Raw genomic sequence first — 14,954 nt, 5'->3', positions numbered from 1 at the left:
CTGGATTCCATTACGAGCCAAGTCAAAATTTTTTCATCTGGTGACTACAGTACTGACTGAGTTCATCACCATTTAAATGGAAAAAAAAATCAAACCTAACTCACTTATAGAGACTATAATGATCGTACTCATGATCTTTCCAAGTAAAAAGTACTCCCCCTGCTTTACATGTGCAGTACGATTCCAGTATTTCATCCTGTTGGATTTCAATATGTAGTTTGTGAGGCGTCAAACTTTTTTTGCATCGATCGCCATTTCGCTGTAACTCTGACATTGCGTCCTGCTCTGTCCATAATCTTAATTCCGTGTACATATCCTTGCGTAAAATAGTTGAGACCTCTCTGTAGAACTCTCTTTGACAAGTCTGACGCATTTGGCAAAAAACATACTGCAATATTATCTGGAATACGCGTTAGAGAATTGACTTCAAACCTGTTCTGTTCAGTCGCCATTTCGGAAACTTGTGAGAAATGGTAAATGTAGCTAATGGGGGCGGAGCTTAAGATTGCTAGTCGGAAAGGTCCATTGCCACACATGTTCTTGTTGTTTGGAAGTATCTCCTGATGCTTAGTAGTTGTAGTAGTAGTATTTGCTGTTAAGATGTAGTAGCAGCAGTAGTAGTATTACTAATACAGTATTTGTTGTAGTAAAATTAGTAGTCCTATTTATTGTGTCGTAGTAGCAGCAATAGTATTTGTTTTTAATAGTAGTGTAGTGGAAGTAGTAGTAGTAGTAGTGTTTAGTAGCAATGCTATTTTTTTGTTGAGCTGTTACAGTAGAATTTGTTCTATAATAGTTGGCCACTTTCCTAAAATGGTTGGAAATAGTTTCCCAGTTGGCTCACAGTGAAACACAAAGAAATGCAGTAATGCAGTAAGTTGGAATGGAATATGCTGAAGTTATGCCATCAAAATCAAAAGTTTTCTTTCAGACTTCCCACCGTCCCCGCGTCAAGTTGCCGCTGCTCCTTTAAACGATCGAAACTCTCTTAATTGTGATCCATTGATAATTGCAGCACTTCTCTCGGTGAAAGAGCACCAGCGCATATTTTCCCGTGTTTTATATTTAATCGAGGTGGGCTCATTTATATTGCAAGACGGTCACTTATTTATGAATGCAACTCCTCCCTCGCGGGATTAAATGATGTTGCAAAAGCTGCTACCTTGGTGACCGGCCGTGTGCGGGATGAGCGAGGGGTGGGGCAGGTCGCACGAGACCTGACCCGAGTCGGACATGACGCCGTCGCTCTGGAACGACTTGAAGGAGCACAGGAGACGGTCCGAGGGGCCGATGGCGGGCAGGGAAGGAATGTTGATCTTCACCTAGGAAAGAGATTTTATTTGGTTTTCTTTTTAACAAAACAGTCTCAGTCAAATGTATATAACTTAACTATATTCACTAAATTATAAATATAAAATATAAAAATACAAAATATCCAGACTTTCAATCCACACAGCTCCAACAGAGCGAAGGAGTTTTACAACATTTCTCAGACAGTTGAGCATTCAACTGAGTTAATAAATCTGCTCTCGAGCTATTTCCAAGACTTTAAAATGGTTATTAATGCATTCCAAAAATAAAAAATGGAGGGACAGACCAATCGTGTTAATTTGTGAGAACATATAAAACAAATTGAACATCTTGGACAATGACTACGTAAATGATCTCATAATTTGGAAATGTTATTGTGAGAATGTGTTAAATAGTTCCGCACAAAGCATGTAAAATATTTTCTTATTTGGCAATTGTGTGAATGTGTGAATTACAGGATTCTGATCAATAGTTCAAAACATTACAACAGTTTCAAGTTGTAATGGGTTTGAAAAGCAAGTTCTCGACTACCGTAATTTCCGGCCTATAAACCACGACTTTTTTCCACACGGTTTCAACCCTGCGCCTTAAGCGGTGATGTAGATAATTTGTGCATTTTTTCTAACCGCCGCAAGGGGGCACTCGAGTGGAAAAGGTAAGAGTGAGACTGGTGGAATATGTGTGCCGGGGAAGTGACTTTTACCTGTATGTTTTTTTTTTTTTTTAACTGGCCCTGTTAGTGCTCTGCTAGCGTTAGCGTCGCGCTACCGTGATGCTGCTATGTTACTGCCACGTCTCAGTGATTTTTTTTTTAACTGGCCCTGTTAGCGCCACGCTAGTGTTAGCGCCACGCTAGCGTGTCTCAGCTGTGTTACTGCCACGTCTCAGTGATTTAGGTATGTTTTTTTAAACCGGCTCTGTTAGTACTGTGCTACCGTGTTGCTACTGTGGAGCTGTGACAACCGTTTTTTTTTTTTTTTTTTTTTTTTTTAACCACCCCTGTTCGTGCTGTTAATCTAAGATAAGGTATTAAAACTTTGAAAACTCTTTGTGTGCCGTCTTTGTAAATATCTCGTCTTTCAATGTGCGTTTCAATGTGGGCACATGTGGTTTTACACAGGTGGAGCTTATGTATGTACCAAAATGGTATTTCCTTTACAAATGTACTGGATGAGGCTTATAAGCAGGTGCGCTCTGTAGGCCGGAAATTACGGTAAATGCTTCCACCAACGCATCCCGCGTGGGCGTCCGCATATTTTGAACCCTGTCTAAAAAGGTTGACGTTTTCCCAACATCCAAAGGCAAATAAAAAGTGGTAGAAGAGGAAAGGAAGCAAGGAGAGAAAAACGGAGTCACTACATCTTCTGAGAGTCAGTTATAATAAATCCGTTTGAGGGGGGGCTTGCGGATTGATCGATACGGGTTCAGAATAAGCCTGAGCCCGGGCTTTTCGGATTCTCAGCGCCAACCGTTCATCACGCCGACTGTGTGAAGAACAAACAGATGGAACAAAGATGGAGCGAGGGAGAGAAAAGAAGGAGGGGAGCTACCTTCTGGCTCTTTTTGCAGGAGAGGTTGGGAGGGTAGAAGGAAACGATCTTGACGCACTGCTGCTGGGGGCTCCACAGCCAGCCATTCTTCTCCTCTGCCCGCCGGCACTCAGACCTCCTGGTGCACCTGCAGACGCGACGTGAGTATTTCCACACACAAAGGCAGACCCCCCCCCCCCCCAAAAAAAAAAAAAACGCGTCAGGACCGCATCTCCTCCGTCAGACGCACTCAAGTGTGAACCCCCCATTTTGAAGCCTTCAAAAATCTTGACAGATTTTCCTCATTGTGCTGGTATAAATAACTATGGGGAGAAAGTCCAACTCTCAGGATAAACATTAATACTCTATCTATCTAGAAAGATAGATATCTAGCTAGCTAGCTAGCTAGCTAGCTTGGCATCTGTGTTGCCAGTTTAAAACGACTAAATTACAACACAGTCTCCCGCATTCCTAATATTGTAAAAACCTTTTTCCCTCTAAAAAAAAAACAAAAAACTTCCTAATACTTAATGTATTTATTTCAGGAAATAAAAATGTTTCTGTAAGACGCAGATGTTTTTATCGCAACTTTTTTTCAGCAGTTGCAACTTTATCATGACAATTATCTGAATTAACTATTATTTCTTTTCACAGAAAATTCCTACTTTTGTCACTTCTCATCTTATCTTAAAGACAGCAAAATGTAGACTTATTTCTTTGAAAATAACAGACTTTCCGGAAAAAAATTACTCCTGTATTGGTCTAATATGCCAACTTTGTATAACGTTTTTCCCAGAAAATGCTTTGCTTTATTCTCCTGGTAATCTGATTTTATTCTCGTGAAGGTACAACATTTCTCAGATGTAAGATGTAGTCTGATTTTTTTTCCTGTAAAATTCAAGGTTCCTACTCCTAGTGTTTGAACTTTAATTTTATAATATCACGAACGTTATGAGACAAATTAATGGTTTTGTTCGGTTGCATACAGTGCCCCACCTACCTACCTACAGTACATATCTAATAGGGGTTGACAACAACTCTTATCATAAAACGGAAAGTAGTATTACTATAAAGTGTTATGAAATGAAGCTTCGCGTTGGTGTGACAGCTCCTGATCCCTACAATAACTCGAGGCAAATATGTGGCAAACATCAGCATTGTGCGCGTGAATAGAAGCCAGCGAGAGTACGTTTCATTACACGCAGCTGACAAACTACTTTAATTTCTGCTGGCCGCGCTGAGCACGAGACGGTATATTAACAAACGTGGGTAAGTAAAAACATCCGGCGTAGAGCACTGAAAACCCTCCCGTGTGTTTGAGAGCTGGAACTTTGCCTGTGCGTGCGTGTATTTGTGTGTTTCTCACCTGCCCTCGAGCACACACCAGCCACAGTACGGGTCCCTCGTATTCACGCAGGAATGGCAGTCCATCTTCTGCAGGCACGTCTCCACGGGCACCTTGGTGATCTGCGGCATGACCACACGTCACATGATCAGTCAGCGGTCACCCCGGGGGGGGGGGGGGGGGGGGTGTACACCTGGCACGCCAGACGAGGCTCGGGAGGCACGAGATGCCGCAAAGAAGCCTCCTTGAATAATCGAGCGGTTACTTTTGTCCCACCCTCGGGGAGTGGAAAATCCATTTGTGCTATTTACAAAGCCGTGGTATCTCCACTGTGGTCCACTCCTGTGGAAATTACGCACTAATCCCATGTAAAACGTTTCCAGTGGATGTACAGTGCAGCGGGGCCTTGATTTCAGAGTTGGATTTTTAAAAAGTCCACTGTAATACTACTAATAATAATGAGTTGCTGGTTTAACACAAACAAGTTTACCGCAATTATGGTGCAGTCGTATTGGTCATTCTTTCACAGAGAATGAAAAAAATATGGCTGTGGGTGTTGTTATATTGTCTGTCTCCATGTGTTGCTGCATCACTTGTGTTTAAATATCATTGATTAAGGTGTTAAAATTACAGCAACACCGATGCTAATTTTGCATACGGCATTTTCCAGTGTGTGTTAGCATCAAGGCGACCATTGTAAATAAACTGGTTTGGTACGCAACCTGGATTTCTCTATCTGTAGTTTAATTTTATGGTTAACATCAAAAGAGTGATAATAAACTGCTTGAAGCATCTTTTCTGAGGAATTATGTGTGTCTTGAAGGTCAGTCGTAAGTCAAGGTTCCATTGTACTGAGCAAAAAAAGTCCAATATATTTTAGGTAACAAGTAATTTAACAAAAAAAATAGAGGGGGTGAGGGGAGAATTAATATGTACTATTAAGACTAAATAAATCAACAAATCACAACCTGATCTGATAACATTTGAGTTTTAACCATCTGACGATATTACTAATGGGCTATACAAAAAGAATGCCATCCATATTTGAAACAACCAATGGCTTTCATCAATTATAAACATTTTTTTAATATAATTTCCTACGTGTTTCAGTTTACCAAAACTTGAAAATAGGGATGTATAAAAATTCATGGAGGCTAGATATTTATAAAAAAATTTTAATAATAATCATACAGTAGGTCCATTAAAAATATTTAGATTTTTTTTTCTGTGTTCAAAAGCAAAAATATTAGAAAGTAATGTTTCTTTAGAATATTTTATAATTATCTTATTTTAAAACATTTAAATTATTTATTTTTGTATTTAGTTTTAATTTAAATCAGGGGTGTCAAAGTCAAATTCACAGAGGGCCTAAATTTTAAATTGAACAAAGCCGCGGGCCAAGGTTGAACAAATGAACCTTTTAATATGGAACAAAACAACTTGTAACACCAGTGGGCCAGCTCTAATATTAATTTGAAATTGCCTCGCGGGCCAAATATAATGACACAGTAGGCCAAATTTGGCCCGCGGGCCAGAGTTTGACACCGGTGATTTAAATATTTAAATTATTTGTTATTTATATGGGGAAAAAATGGCAATACTGGCAAAATGGTGTTTTTTATCCCGCAGTCACAATATTATTTGAAGCTTGAAGAAGGGTTTTAAACATATTTCTGTATCTGCTTTTCATTAAAAATCAACAAAGCAATGAATTTCTTCAAGATGTACTGATACTGTTCGTCTGGTAGAAACACAGATGTCCCGTCTCTCGGTCCACTTAAAACATAAAATATGATTATTCTGCCTGATAACAACGGAGGCAGATGGATTTTTCACGCACACTTTGGCTTTATGGCGCAGCAAAAGTGAAGAAGCAATTTTTTTTTTCCCTCTCCCCCGGTTTTTATAACCACACCAGGGTTAGGTGTCAGCGGCATTAAAACCCCGCCGCTGCCATGAATATAGCGGGGATTTACAAACAATTTATGAGCAGTCGAACACACGTCAAAAAGAGCTATTTTTTAAACATCCTATATAATGTGCAGGTTGGCCTTGAGTGCCATGCAATAACAGCCAAAAGAGGTGCAGTGAATATTGCATATGTTTTTTGTGTTTATGCAGCATGAATGATTTCATGTGGCCTTTGTATTGAAAGAAAAAACGAAAACATCGTGTGTATCTTTTTGAAGAAACATCAAAATGCCAACGTGGCAGCATTTGGGCCGCTCAGTCTTTGCTCTGAAATGATTGTCTCGCTGTGAACCCAATTAACTTAAACCATGGCCGGGAATAACAGGATAAATAGACTCGCTTATTCCGCACGACTCCGAGCAGTACATCTTTATAAAGAAGCAAACATGAACAAATATCATCTCGCCTTCTGCTGACCTCCAAATGATCACCGACCGTCCTGATCTACTCTGAAATTTGAACACTATCAGTTGATAAAAACGCAGGAGTATGGCAAACGTGAATAGAGCTCAAGTTATAAAACTTTAAAGCCACAGGAGGGAGATATTTCCAAGGCCCCCCACCATAATCATTAAACATATTAAAGATAACAACCATGTGTACTCCTTAAAGCTCCATTGTCATGAAATGCATGATTTTTAGTATGTTATTAATGAAAAGCCGGTATGGACCCATCCGATTTTTCACCACACAAGATTTTGACGTATGTGGCTTTTTGTCACTCCCGCCATGAAAATCCTCTCAAGAGATTTGTTTTCGACAAGAAGCAGGAAGTGACGTTAGTAGCAGACGCCCACTTAGGTGGTCTCGTATGTTTCTACTAGTTTTACCTGCTGGAAGGTAGCGCTTTTTCCTTCATGTTAGCCAAAATGCCGGCTCCTTGTATTGCTGGATATTGGTTGAACACTCGAGATAATGGATTAATTCTTCATAATTTTCAAAAAGACCCGGTTCATCGTAAAAAATGGATTGCACGGGTGCAAACGACGAGAGCTTCGTGGGTTCCAAATGACAGGTAGGTGTGTACACAGCTACTAAAAAAAAATAATAGTTGGGGGGAGGACCTAATCGTTTCAGAGCGTAACAAAAGATCCACGCACGTAAGTCAGGGCTGCTAAATGTGTCGATGTACCCGTCAGCGCCGTGGACGGCTTCAGCCGGGCTGGCTCATACGTACTATCTGGGAGTCTGTTGTCAGTTAAAAGTGATCCGCATATCATCTAAATATGGCTTGAAATGAAACGATAGTATAATGTTGCCCCGGTCACTTCACACGATTGTGTCCGTGGCGGACGGCTTCGACAACGCCTCGTCCGCGGCGGACGGGTTCAGCCGGGCTGGATCATACATACTGTCTGGGAGTCTGTTGTTAGTTAGAAGTGATCGGCATATCATCTAAATATTGCCCAAGTCCCTTCACTCGATTGTGAGATGTTCTCTTCTTTGAAAAGAGCTTCCATGTCCCATAGTAGGTGGCCCAACGTGTTTTCAATGGCGAATGTCCCGGTGTGATGTAATCAACAGACATTGCAGGCAATATGGCAACCACTTGAATGTCGAATGAGACTTCCGCAACTTTGCGCGTGGATGACCCGCTCTCTGCTCCTATTTATTTTTTCGTATGGACAATGAAGTGAATAATGTTATATGTATTTTTCATGACAATATCTATTTTAGAATGTTTATAGGCACGACACCTGACCTTTAATGTCCCAGTTTGAATCATCCTGTTAAAAAAGAATTTGCTAAGGCACCTTTTTGTCTGCGGTGATGTAGAGGTGGCTGTAGTCCGCGTCGAAGAATAGATTCTTGTTCACTTTCTCCCCCAAAGTGTCGCCAGGGGCCTTGCCGTACACGTACGGCGTGGATGCCAGGTGCACCTGCCGAAATAAAGTACATGATGTCAAAATGTCCCCCCCAAAAAAATGCCAAGTTAGCCAAAAAAGTGCGAGATATCCACCTTAAAGACTTCTCCCTGGTTGTTGCCCAAGAAGGCGATGGTGTGATCGTTCTCCACGGCGATGGCGACCGCGGTGAGGAGGCCTGGCTTGGACAAGACCGCGTTGGATTTCAGGGCGAATCTGGGCTTGCTGGCCAAAGGCGTCGGCAAGAAATCGCCGCCGCACTTGTACAGTTCTAATGTGTCTTTCTGTATAAGAGAAAAAACACAAAGCCGTGCGCCGCACATTATCATATAGTTTTTTTTTTTAAATACGAAAATAATTAATCTAGACCAGACTGATTCCGCTGGGGGCGCTCACAGCAATTTTGGAGGTGCAGAATTCGGCTGTTTTTGACGAGTACGGAATGTCAACGGCGGGGAAGCCCGAAATCTTCCCAGAGTCACAGTAGCAGGCGGTGATGATGTCCACCAGACGCTCGTTGATGGCGTTGAGCGTATACATGCACAGGGCCGAGTCGGTGTGGTCGTCTTCCGAACTGGCCACCATGAAGAGGACTTTATTCCAGGGCTGGACCTTGCCGTACGTCCCCGCTTCCATCATGACTTGGCTCAGTTCCTTCCCGGGAGAGGCCACGAAGGCCGCCTGCACTTTGCTGTACCGGTTATCCGGACCGCACATGAGCTGGAGCTCCGTGTGGGAATACAAATGGTGGTCGTTCTCGCACAGGCGAGACACAAAGGTCACGTTTTTGTTATCAGTACCGTCCAGAGTCCTGGAAAAGACGAAGTAAACGAAGCCGTCGGCAGCGAAGGCGTGCCGGAAGTCGTGCAGGTACCTGGGCCCGAAGGGCATGGTCTGTATGGTGGAGGCCTCGATGATGCTCTCGAACACAACCCACTCGCGGAAATCCTGAAGAATGCGAGTGGTGATGATTTTGGTGCTGTCCAGGCTGCCGTAGCCTTTGCCCACCAGGAACACGTTGAATTTGTGCTGATCCTTGACGAAGGTGGACATGACGCCCACCACGTTGACGTTGTCCTCGATGCTGGCCACGTATGTCCTCTCTCCCTTATTGTCGCTGTAGTACAGTTCCTGCGCCACGTTGGACAGGTTGAGCAGCGAGCAGATGCCCCGGTAGCGGCTGCCGCACACGATGAGCGAGCCGTTGGACGGGTACACCAGCAGCAGTTTGTTGATGTTGGGCATGAGCTTGGTGTCCTGGCAGGCCGACGCGGGCGGCGTGCACGTCCTGGCGTCCTTGCGGGGACCCGTCTCCGCCTTGGCCTCCTGCCGCAGCGACGGCCCCAGCTGGTAGACGGCATTGACGGCCCCCACGTACACGCGGCCCGTGCGCGGGTCCTGGACTACGTTGTTGATGGGAGTGTCCGAGGTGAACTCGGGGAGACCCTCCTGGGATGCGGACAACGCCGACTGGCAGGCGAGGAAGAGGAGGAGGGAGACCCAGCTTGCCATCTCTGTGTATGACACGATGATGAAAGCGGTAAGAAAAAAAGAAATCGAGAGCCCAGCTGACTTTAAGCGAGAGGCAGGATAACAGGCCTGACCGGTCAAAAGCCCCTCACAAGGGCACAAATAGACAAGCATTGACACAAACATTATGACATGTGGACAATTTCGAGTCTTCGCAATGAATCTAACAGGGATGTTTTGGGTATGTGGGAGAAAGCCAAAGGACCTGGATAAAACCCACACAAGCACGGGAATAAAATGCAAACTCTCCACAGGGAGCATGGAACTGGGATTTTTTGGGGGGGATCGTTATAAATATTTTACAATGTTTTTTTTTTCATTACATTTCAATACATATTTTTAATTGAAAAACTGTTTTATTTTTATTTTCTTCAAAAATATTTAAAACAATTGAAATTGTCACAATACATTTTTAAGTATTGAATGTATGGAAAATATTTTTGGTTTTGCACATTTTTAAAAACAAAATAGTGGACCTGGGTTACCTATTTTTTTGTATTTTTTAAAATTATTTAATGACAAACACAAACGCTATTTGAATTTTTTTATGATTTTCTTCCCTTTTTTTCTCACACTTTTAGAATAGTTGAATCATTATTTTTTTCCTTAAGTACTAGTAATCTCTTTTGATGACTTTTTGAACAAATTACATAATACACATTTTCTATAGTTGATATATTTCTTATTTGATTTTAAAACATTTTATTTTGTTTTTTCAATATTAGCTTACTTTTCAAATATTTTTAAAAATGATGAAAATTGATTGCAATTATTTGAGTTGCAATTTTAGCGTAACATTTTTAAAAAATATTGAAACGTGTGATTCTAACAACTTCCATTTAAACTTGTGTGAGATGATAACGTTAAAAAATAAATTGAGGCATTTGGGATAATGTTTGTTTTTTTTTTCAACAGTGTTTATAGAGGTATTTGTTTTACTTGAGTGCTTCAATATTTATAGTGGTTATCTTCAACGTACACTTGACTGACAGTCAATGTTCTCGGTGACCCCGTTAGACTATAAATAATCCCAACTGTGACCTGTTTTCTGGAGAACTATTTTGTTTAAGGGCAAAAAAAAAAAAAAGTAGTTCATGTAACAGCTGTTCACTGTGACATGCATGGATTACTTCAGTTGAATACCATTTGTCATCGCTTTGAGCAGTTTAAAAAAATAAAAAACTACATCCATGTTGTCAGACACAGAAGCGCCGACAGAACATGTCATCCAACAAAAGTTTGATTTGTGTGTGGAACCTGACCAACAGCGGTGTACATATTTGCCTCCAAAACAGGTGAACTTGCTGTTTATGTAGATTTAGGTTCGCAGGATAAAAGACTGCCTCGAGGCAAAAAAAAAGGTCATGCAGAGCCAAAAGTCTCCAGCACCTGCTCCTGCTCGTATGAGGGAAGACGGCTTTAAATTTACCGACTCGGGTATTTGTTCCGCCGCTGTTCTGTAATCATGTGGTCTGAAGGGATCGTTTGGATTTAAGTTTAAAAAGATGGTTTTCGTGTGCTTTATCGAAAAGTATGATTCTCCCCACCCCCAACCGATTCTAAACTTTCTTTCCATTTGCATTGATATGCAATCTTCTTTTCGTTTTTTTCCACAGTCTTGAGAGTGTTCAACACAACCTGGCGTTGAACACTCCAAAGACTGTGGGAGATGATTGCGGACTTCAGGAGGCAACCTTCACCACAGCCGCCCCTGACGCTGTCCAACTGTCTTGTGTCAACCGTCGCGACCTTCAAGTTCTTGTGAATTACAGTCTCAGTGGACCTGAAGTGGGGGACGGACATCAACTCCATCCTCAAAAAACCCCAGGAAAGGATGTACCTCTTGCGGCTTCTGAGGAAGCGCAGCCTGCCACAAGAGCTGCTGAGACAGTTCTACACAGCGGTCATCCAATCAGTACTGTGTACCTCCATCACAGTCTGGTTTGGGGCCGCCCCAAAAACGGACAATCTCAGACTGCGACGGACAATCAAAACCGCTGAATGGATTGTCGGCACCACGCTACCCACTATCGAGGACTTGCACGCAACGCGAACCAGGTCCAGAGCAGGCAGGATCCTTTCGGACCCTCCACATCCTGTCACCAGCTCTTCCAGCTCCTTCCGTCGGGAAAACGCTACAGATCAATGAAAGTCAAAAGTAGCAGGCATTCGAACAGTTTTCCCCCCTCTGGCAATTAAGTCATTAAATTCTGGATCACCAAACCTACTATTTTTCTGCCTTGTGCCAGGTTAGGATACTCACTCACATCCTGCTAGTCCAATCAGTATTGGTATTAGTAATATATACATTGTGTTACTTTAACTGCTCCCTTTGCACAATTGATATTGTTAACACACTTATCTACCATAATTTCCAGCCAATAAACCGCAAATTTTTTCACACGCTTTCAACCCTGCGGCTTATGTGGTGATGCAGTTAATTTGTGCATTTTTTTCTGAGGGCCGCAAGGGGGCACTCGAGCGGAAGAGGTAAGAGTGAGACCGGTGAAATATATGTGCCGAAGAAGTGACTTTTAACGGTCCGGCCGTGATAGCGCTATGCTAGGGTGTTACTCCCACGTCTCGGTGATTTTTACTAGTATGTTCTTTTAACCGGCCCTGTTAGGATGGCACTAGTGTTAGTGCGGCGGAGTTAGCGTTAGCACTGTGGCGCTCGTGTTAGAGTAGCAGCGCTAGCGCTAGCAGCAGCACTAGCGTTAGTGCGGCGGCGTTAGCATTAAACTCTCTGTGTACCCTGTTTCTTTGTAAATATCTCGTGTTTCAATGTGGGTTTCAATGTGGGCACTTGCGGCTTTTACACGGCTGCAGCGTATGTACTGTCTGTACCAGATGGTATTTCCTTTACAAATGTACTGGGTGAGGCTTATAACCAGGTGCGCTCTGTAGACCGGGAATTACGGTATATAGATTTTAAATCTTGCACGTCTTATAAGGAATAGTTGATAGTTATAAACAGAAATATCTCTTGTTCTTTGTTCTTGTTGCTTGTTCTCATTGTCGTACTAGGCCAGCACCAACTGCCGGAGAAAAATTCCTCATGTGTTTTACACACTTGGCCATTAAAGCTGATTCTGATTCTTAAGTATGTGTGGTCAGGACACGCCTCGCTTCCTCACTGCCTCTCAAAACGCAATAAAGCCCATTTAAAAACCTCTGGATTTGTTCCAAATGCAGCTGCATTAAAAATGATACCCCCGTGAAGCGCAAGGAGTCCTCTTTAAAAAAAAAAAGACTAAAAGAAACAAAACTCAAAAGAAGAGCCAACTGTAAAACGTCTTGTTCGGGTCCAGCAGATGACGGGCAGGTGTCACGGCCTCCGCTGTTTGCGCAGGCGGAGGTGAATACGTACAAATCCAGTTACCACTCCGCACACACACTCGCCGGGCGTCGCATTAAAGCCAACCACGAGTATATTTGAGCGTTTTTATAGTGTAGTTAGAGCACTAACATCTCCAGGGGGGGTCCCTCAACCCTGCATGAATGTGTTCGGATGTTTTAAAACACTTCACCCGCATTCAAATTGAGCGATAAAATCGGTGTCTAGCCAGGGTTGAAATGTGAGCAATTGTTTTGCTTTTATGCTTTAATCTAAAAAAGAAAAAAAAATGTTGAGTTGGCAGTGTGAGAGATGGTGTGGCTAAGCGGAAAAGCCCAAGTAGTACATTAAGGGGACGTTTATGTGACAGCATAATAAAAGCACATCTCCTATACGGGACTTGGTCGACTGAGGGATTATTTAAAATTATTTGTTTATTTTGATTTTGCAGGGTGGTGGCAATCATGAAGATTGATTGCATCAACAATAACAACCATATTTTCTTCGAGCTTTTGGGTTATTTCGTCTAGTTACGGGTCCTCAATGCCATCAGTTTTGCTTCTCTGTTGTGATGAGAACAAAACAAAAAGCCAAGAATCAGCAATTATGATGACAATCCTTTAGTCAGTGGTTCTCAAAACTTTTTTCATTCAAGTACCACCTAAAATACACGTAGGAGGTCTCCAAGTAGCACCGTCGTGAGCAACATTCAGTAGCGAGAAAAAAAACGAGCACTGTAAGGCACTGTAACTTGGAGCACTGTTACAACATTAAAAACTAAACTTAAAAATGGAAAAATAAATTGTACTTCAATCAAGGTTCAACTAAAATCAAGTGCACATAAGATGAATAAAAAAAAATGTATCTGAAAGTTAAATACAATTGAACTGCACTTAAGAAATATATACTGGATTAAAAAAAAGAGAGAAAAAAAATATATATATAATGAATTTAAGCGATTGTACTATGCACAATTTTAACATTTAATTCAGTGATTATTCGCGTGGCTTGAGCATCACTTCTGCCTAAGTCAGATACATAAATGGATGAGCCAAAATTTTCTTCAACTAAATCACAACAAAACTGAGAAAATTGTTTTTGGCAATAGAGAAAAGAGAATTGCTGCTAGTGAACACCTGGACTCTCGATCTTTAAAAACCAAAGACCAAGTCTGAAACCTCGGTGTTCTGATGGATTCTGACCTGACTTTCAACAATCATATCAAATCAATCACAATTTGAACAACATATCTAGAGTGAAGTCTTGTATGTGTCAAGGGACCAGGAAAAGCTCATCCATGCTTTTATCTCAAGTAGACTTGACTATTGTAATGGTCTTCTGATTGGACTCCCCCAAAAATAGAGTATTAAACAGCTTCAGCAGGTCAGATCATATAACTCCAATCCTAAAGTCCTTGCACTGCCTTCCAGTCAGCTTTAGAATAGATTTTAAAGTTCTGCTACTGGTCTACAAATCACTAAATGATTTAGGTACTGAATACATGAAAGAAATGCTTACAGAATACAAACCCAGTAGAGCTCTGAGATCGACTGACTCGGGTCAAATAGTGGAGCGCTGAGTCCGAAGCAAACATGGCGAAGCAGGATTTAGCTATTATGCTGCACACAAATGGAAGAAGTTGCCCATAGAGGGTGAGGTCAGCCCCGAAGTGGGAATCTTTTTAAATTCAGGTTAAAAACTCTTCCTTGTCATGCTTTTTAGAATAAATCCACTTTTTGATCGTATTACTTGCACTGTATGCGGTTTTAAGTGTCTTTTTAAAAATATTTTGTCATTTTTATTGTTTTTATCCCGTTTAAAATGTTTTATTGGTTTCTTTTCAAATGCCTTTAATCATGCAAAGCATTTTGAGTTACCTCGCGTATGAAATGGGCTATACAAATAAATTTGCTTTGCTTTGTTGATGCTAACTGAACTGAAGTGGCATTTTCTTTAGGTTTGACCTCCATTTTTCCCCTTGGACACTACTTTTTAAACTCCAGAATGGGCCCTTTATCTTTCAACATTCACAAAATAATCTTATTTAAAGCACGCCTGCAATTTTG

General features: G+C 41.7%; 1 protein-coding gene across 1 annotated transcript in view; it reads right to left on the bottom strand.

Moving 5' to 3' along the window:
- The window catches only part of plxnb2b (plexin b2b), a 113,541-nt gene that overhangs the window by 60,343 nt on the left and 38,244 nt on the right, over positions 1-14,954 (bottom strand). The window contains 6 exon segments of the mRNA XM_061821560.1: positions 1,163-1,322; positions 2,862-2,988; positions 4,207-4,307; positions 7,911-8,036; positions 8,117-8,305; positions 8,418-9,535. Of these exon segments, the coding sequence (XP_061677544.1) occupies positions 1,163-1,322; positions 2,862-2,988; positions 4,207-4,307; positions 7,911-8,036; positions 8,117-8,305; positions 8,418-9,535 (1,821 nt within the window).

The sequence above is a fragment of the Syngnathoides biaculeatus genome, chromosome 6, assembly GCF_019802595.1.
Source record: "Syngnathoides biaculeatus isolate LvHL_M chromosome 6, ASM1980259v1, whole genome shotgun sequence".
NCBI lineage: Eukaryota > Metazoa > Chordata > Actinopteri > Syngnathiformes > Syngnathidae > Syngnathoides > Syngnathoides biaculeatus.
The sequence above is the reverse complement of the archived record's forward strand: the minus strand, read 5'-3'. Positions and strand labels throughout refer to the sequence as shown.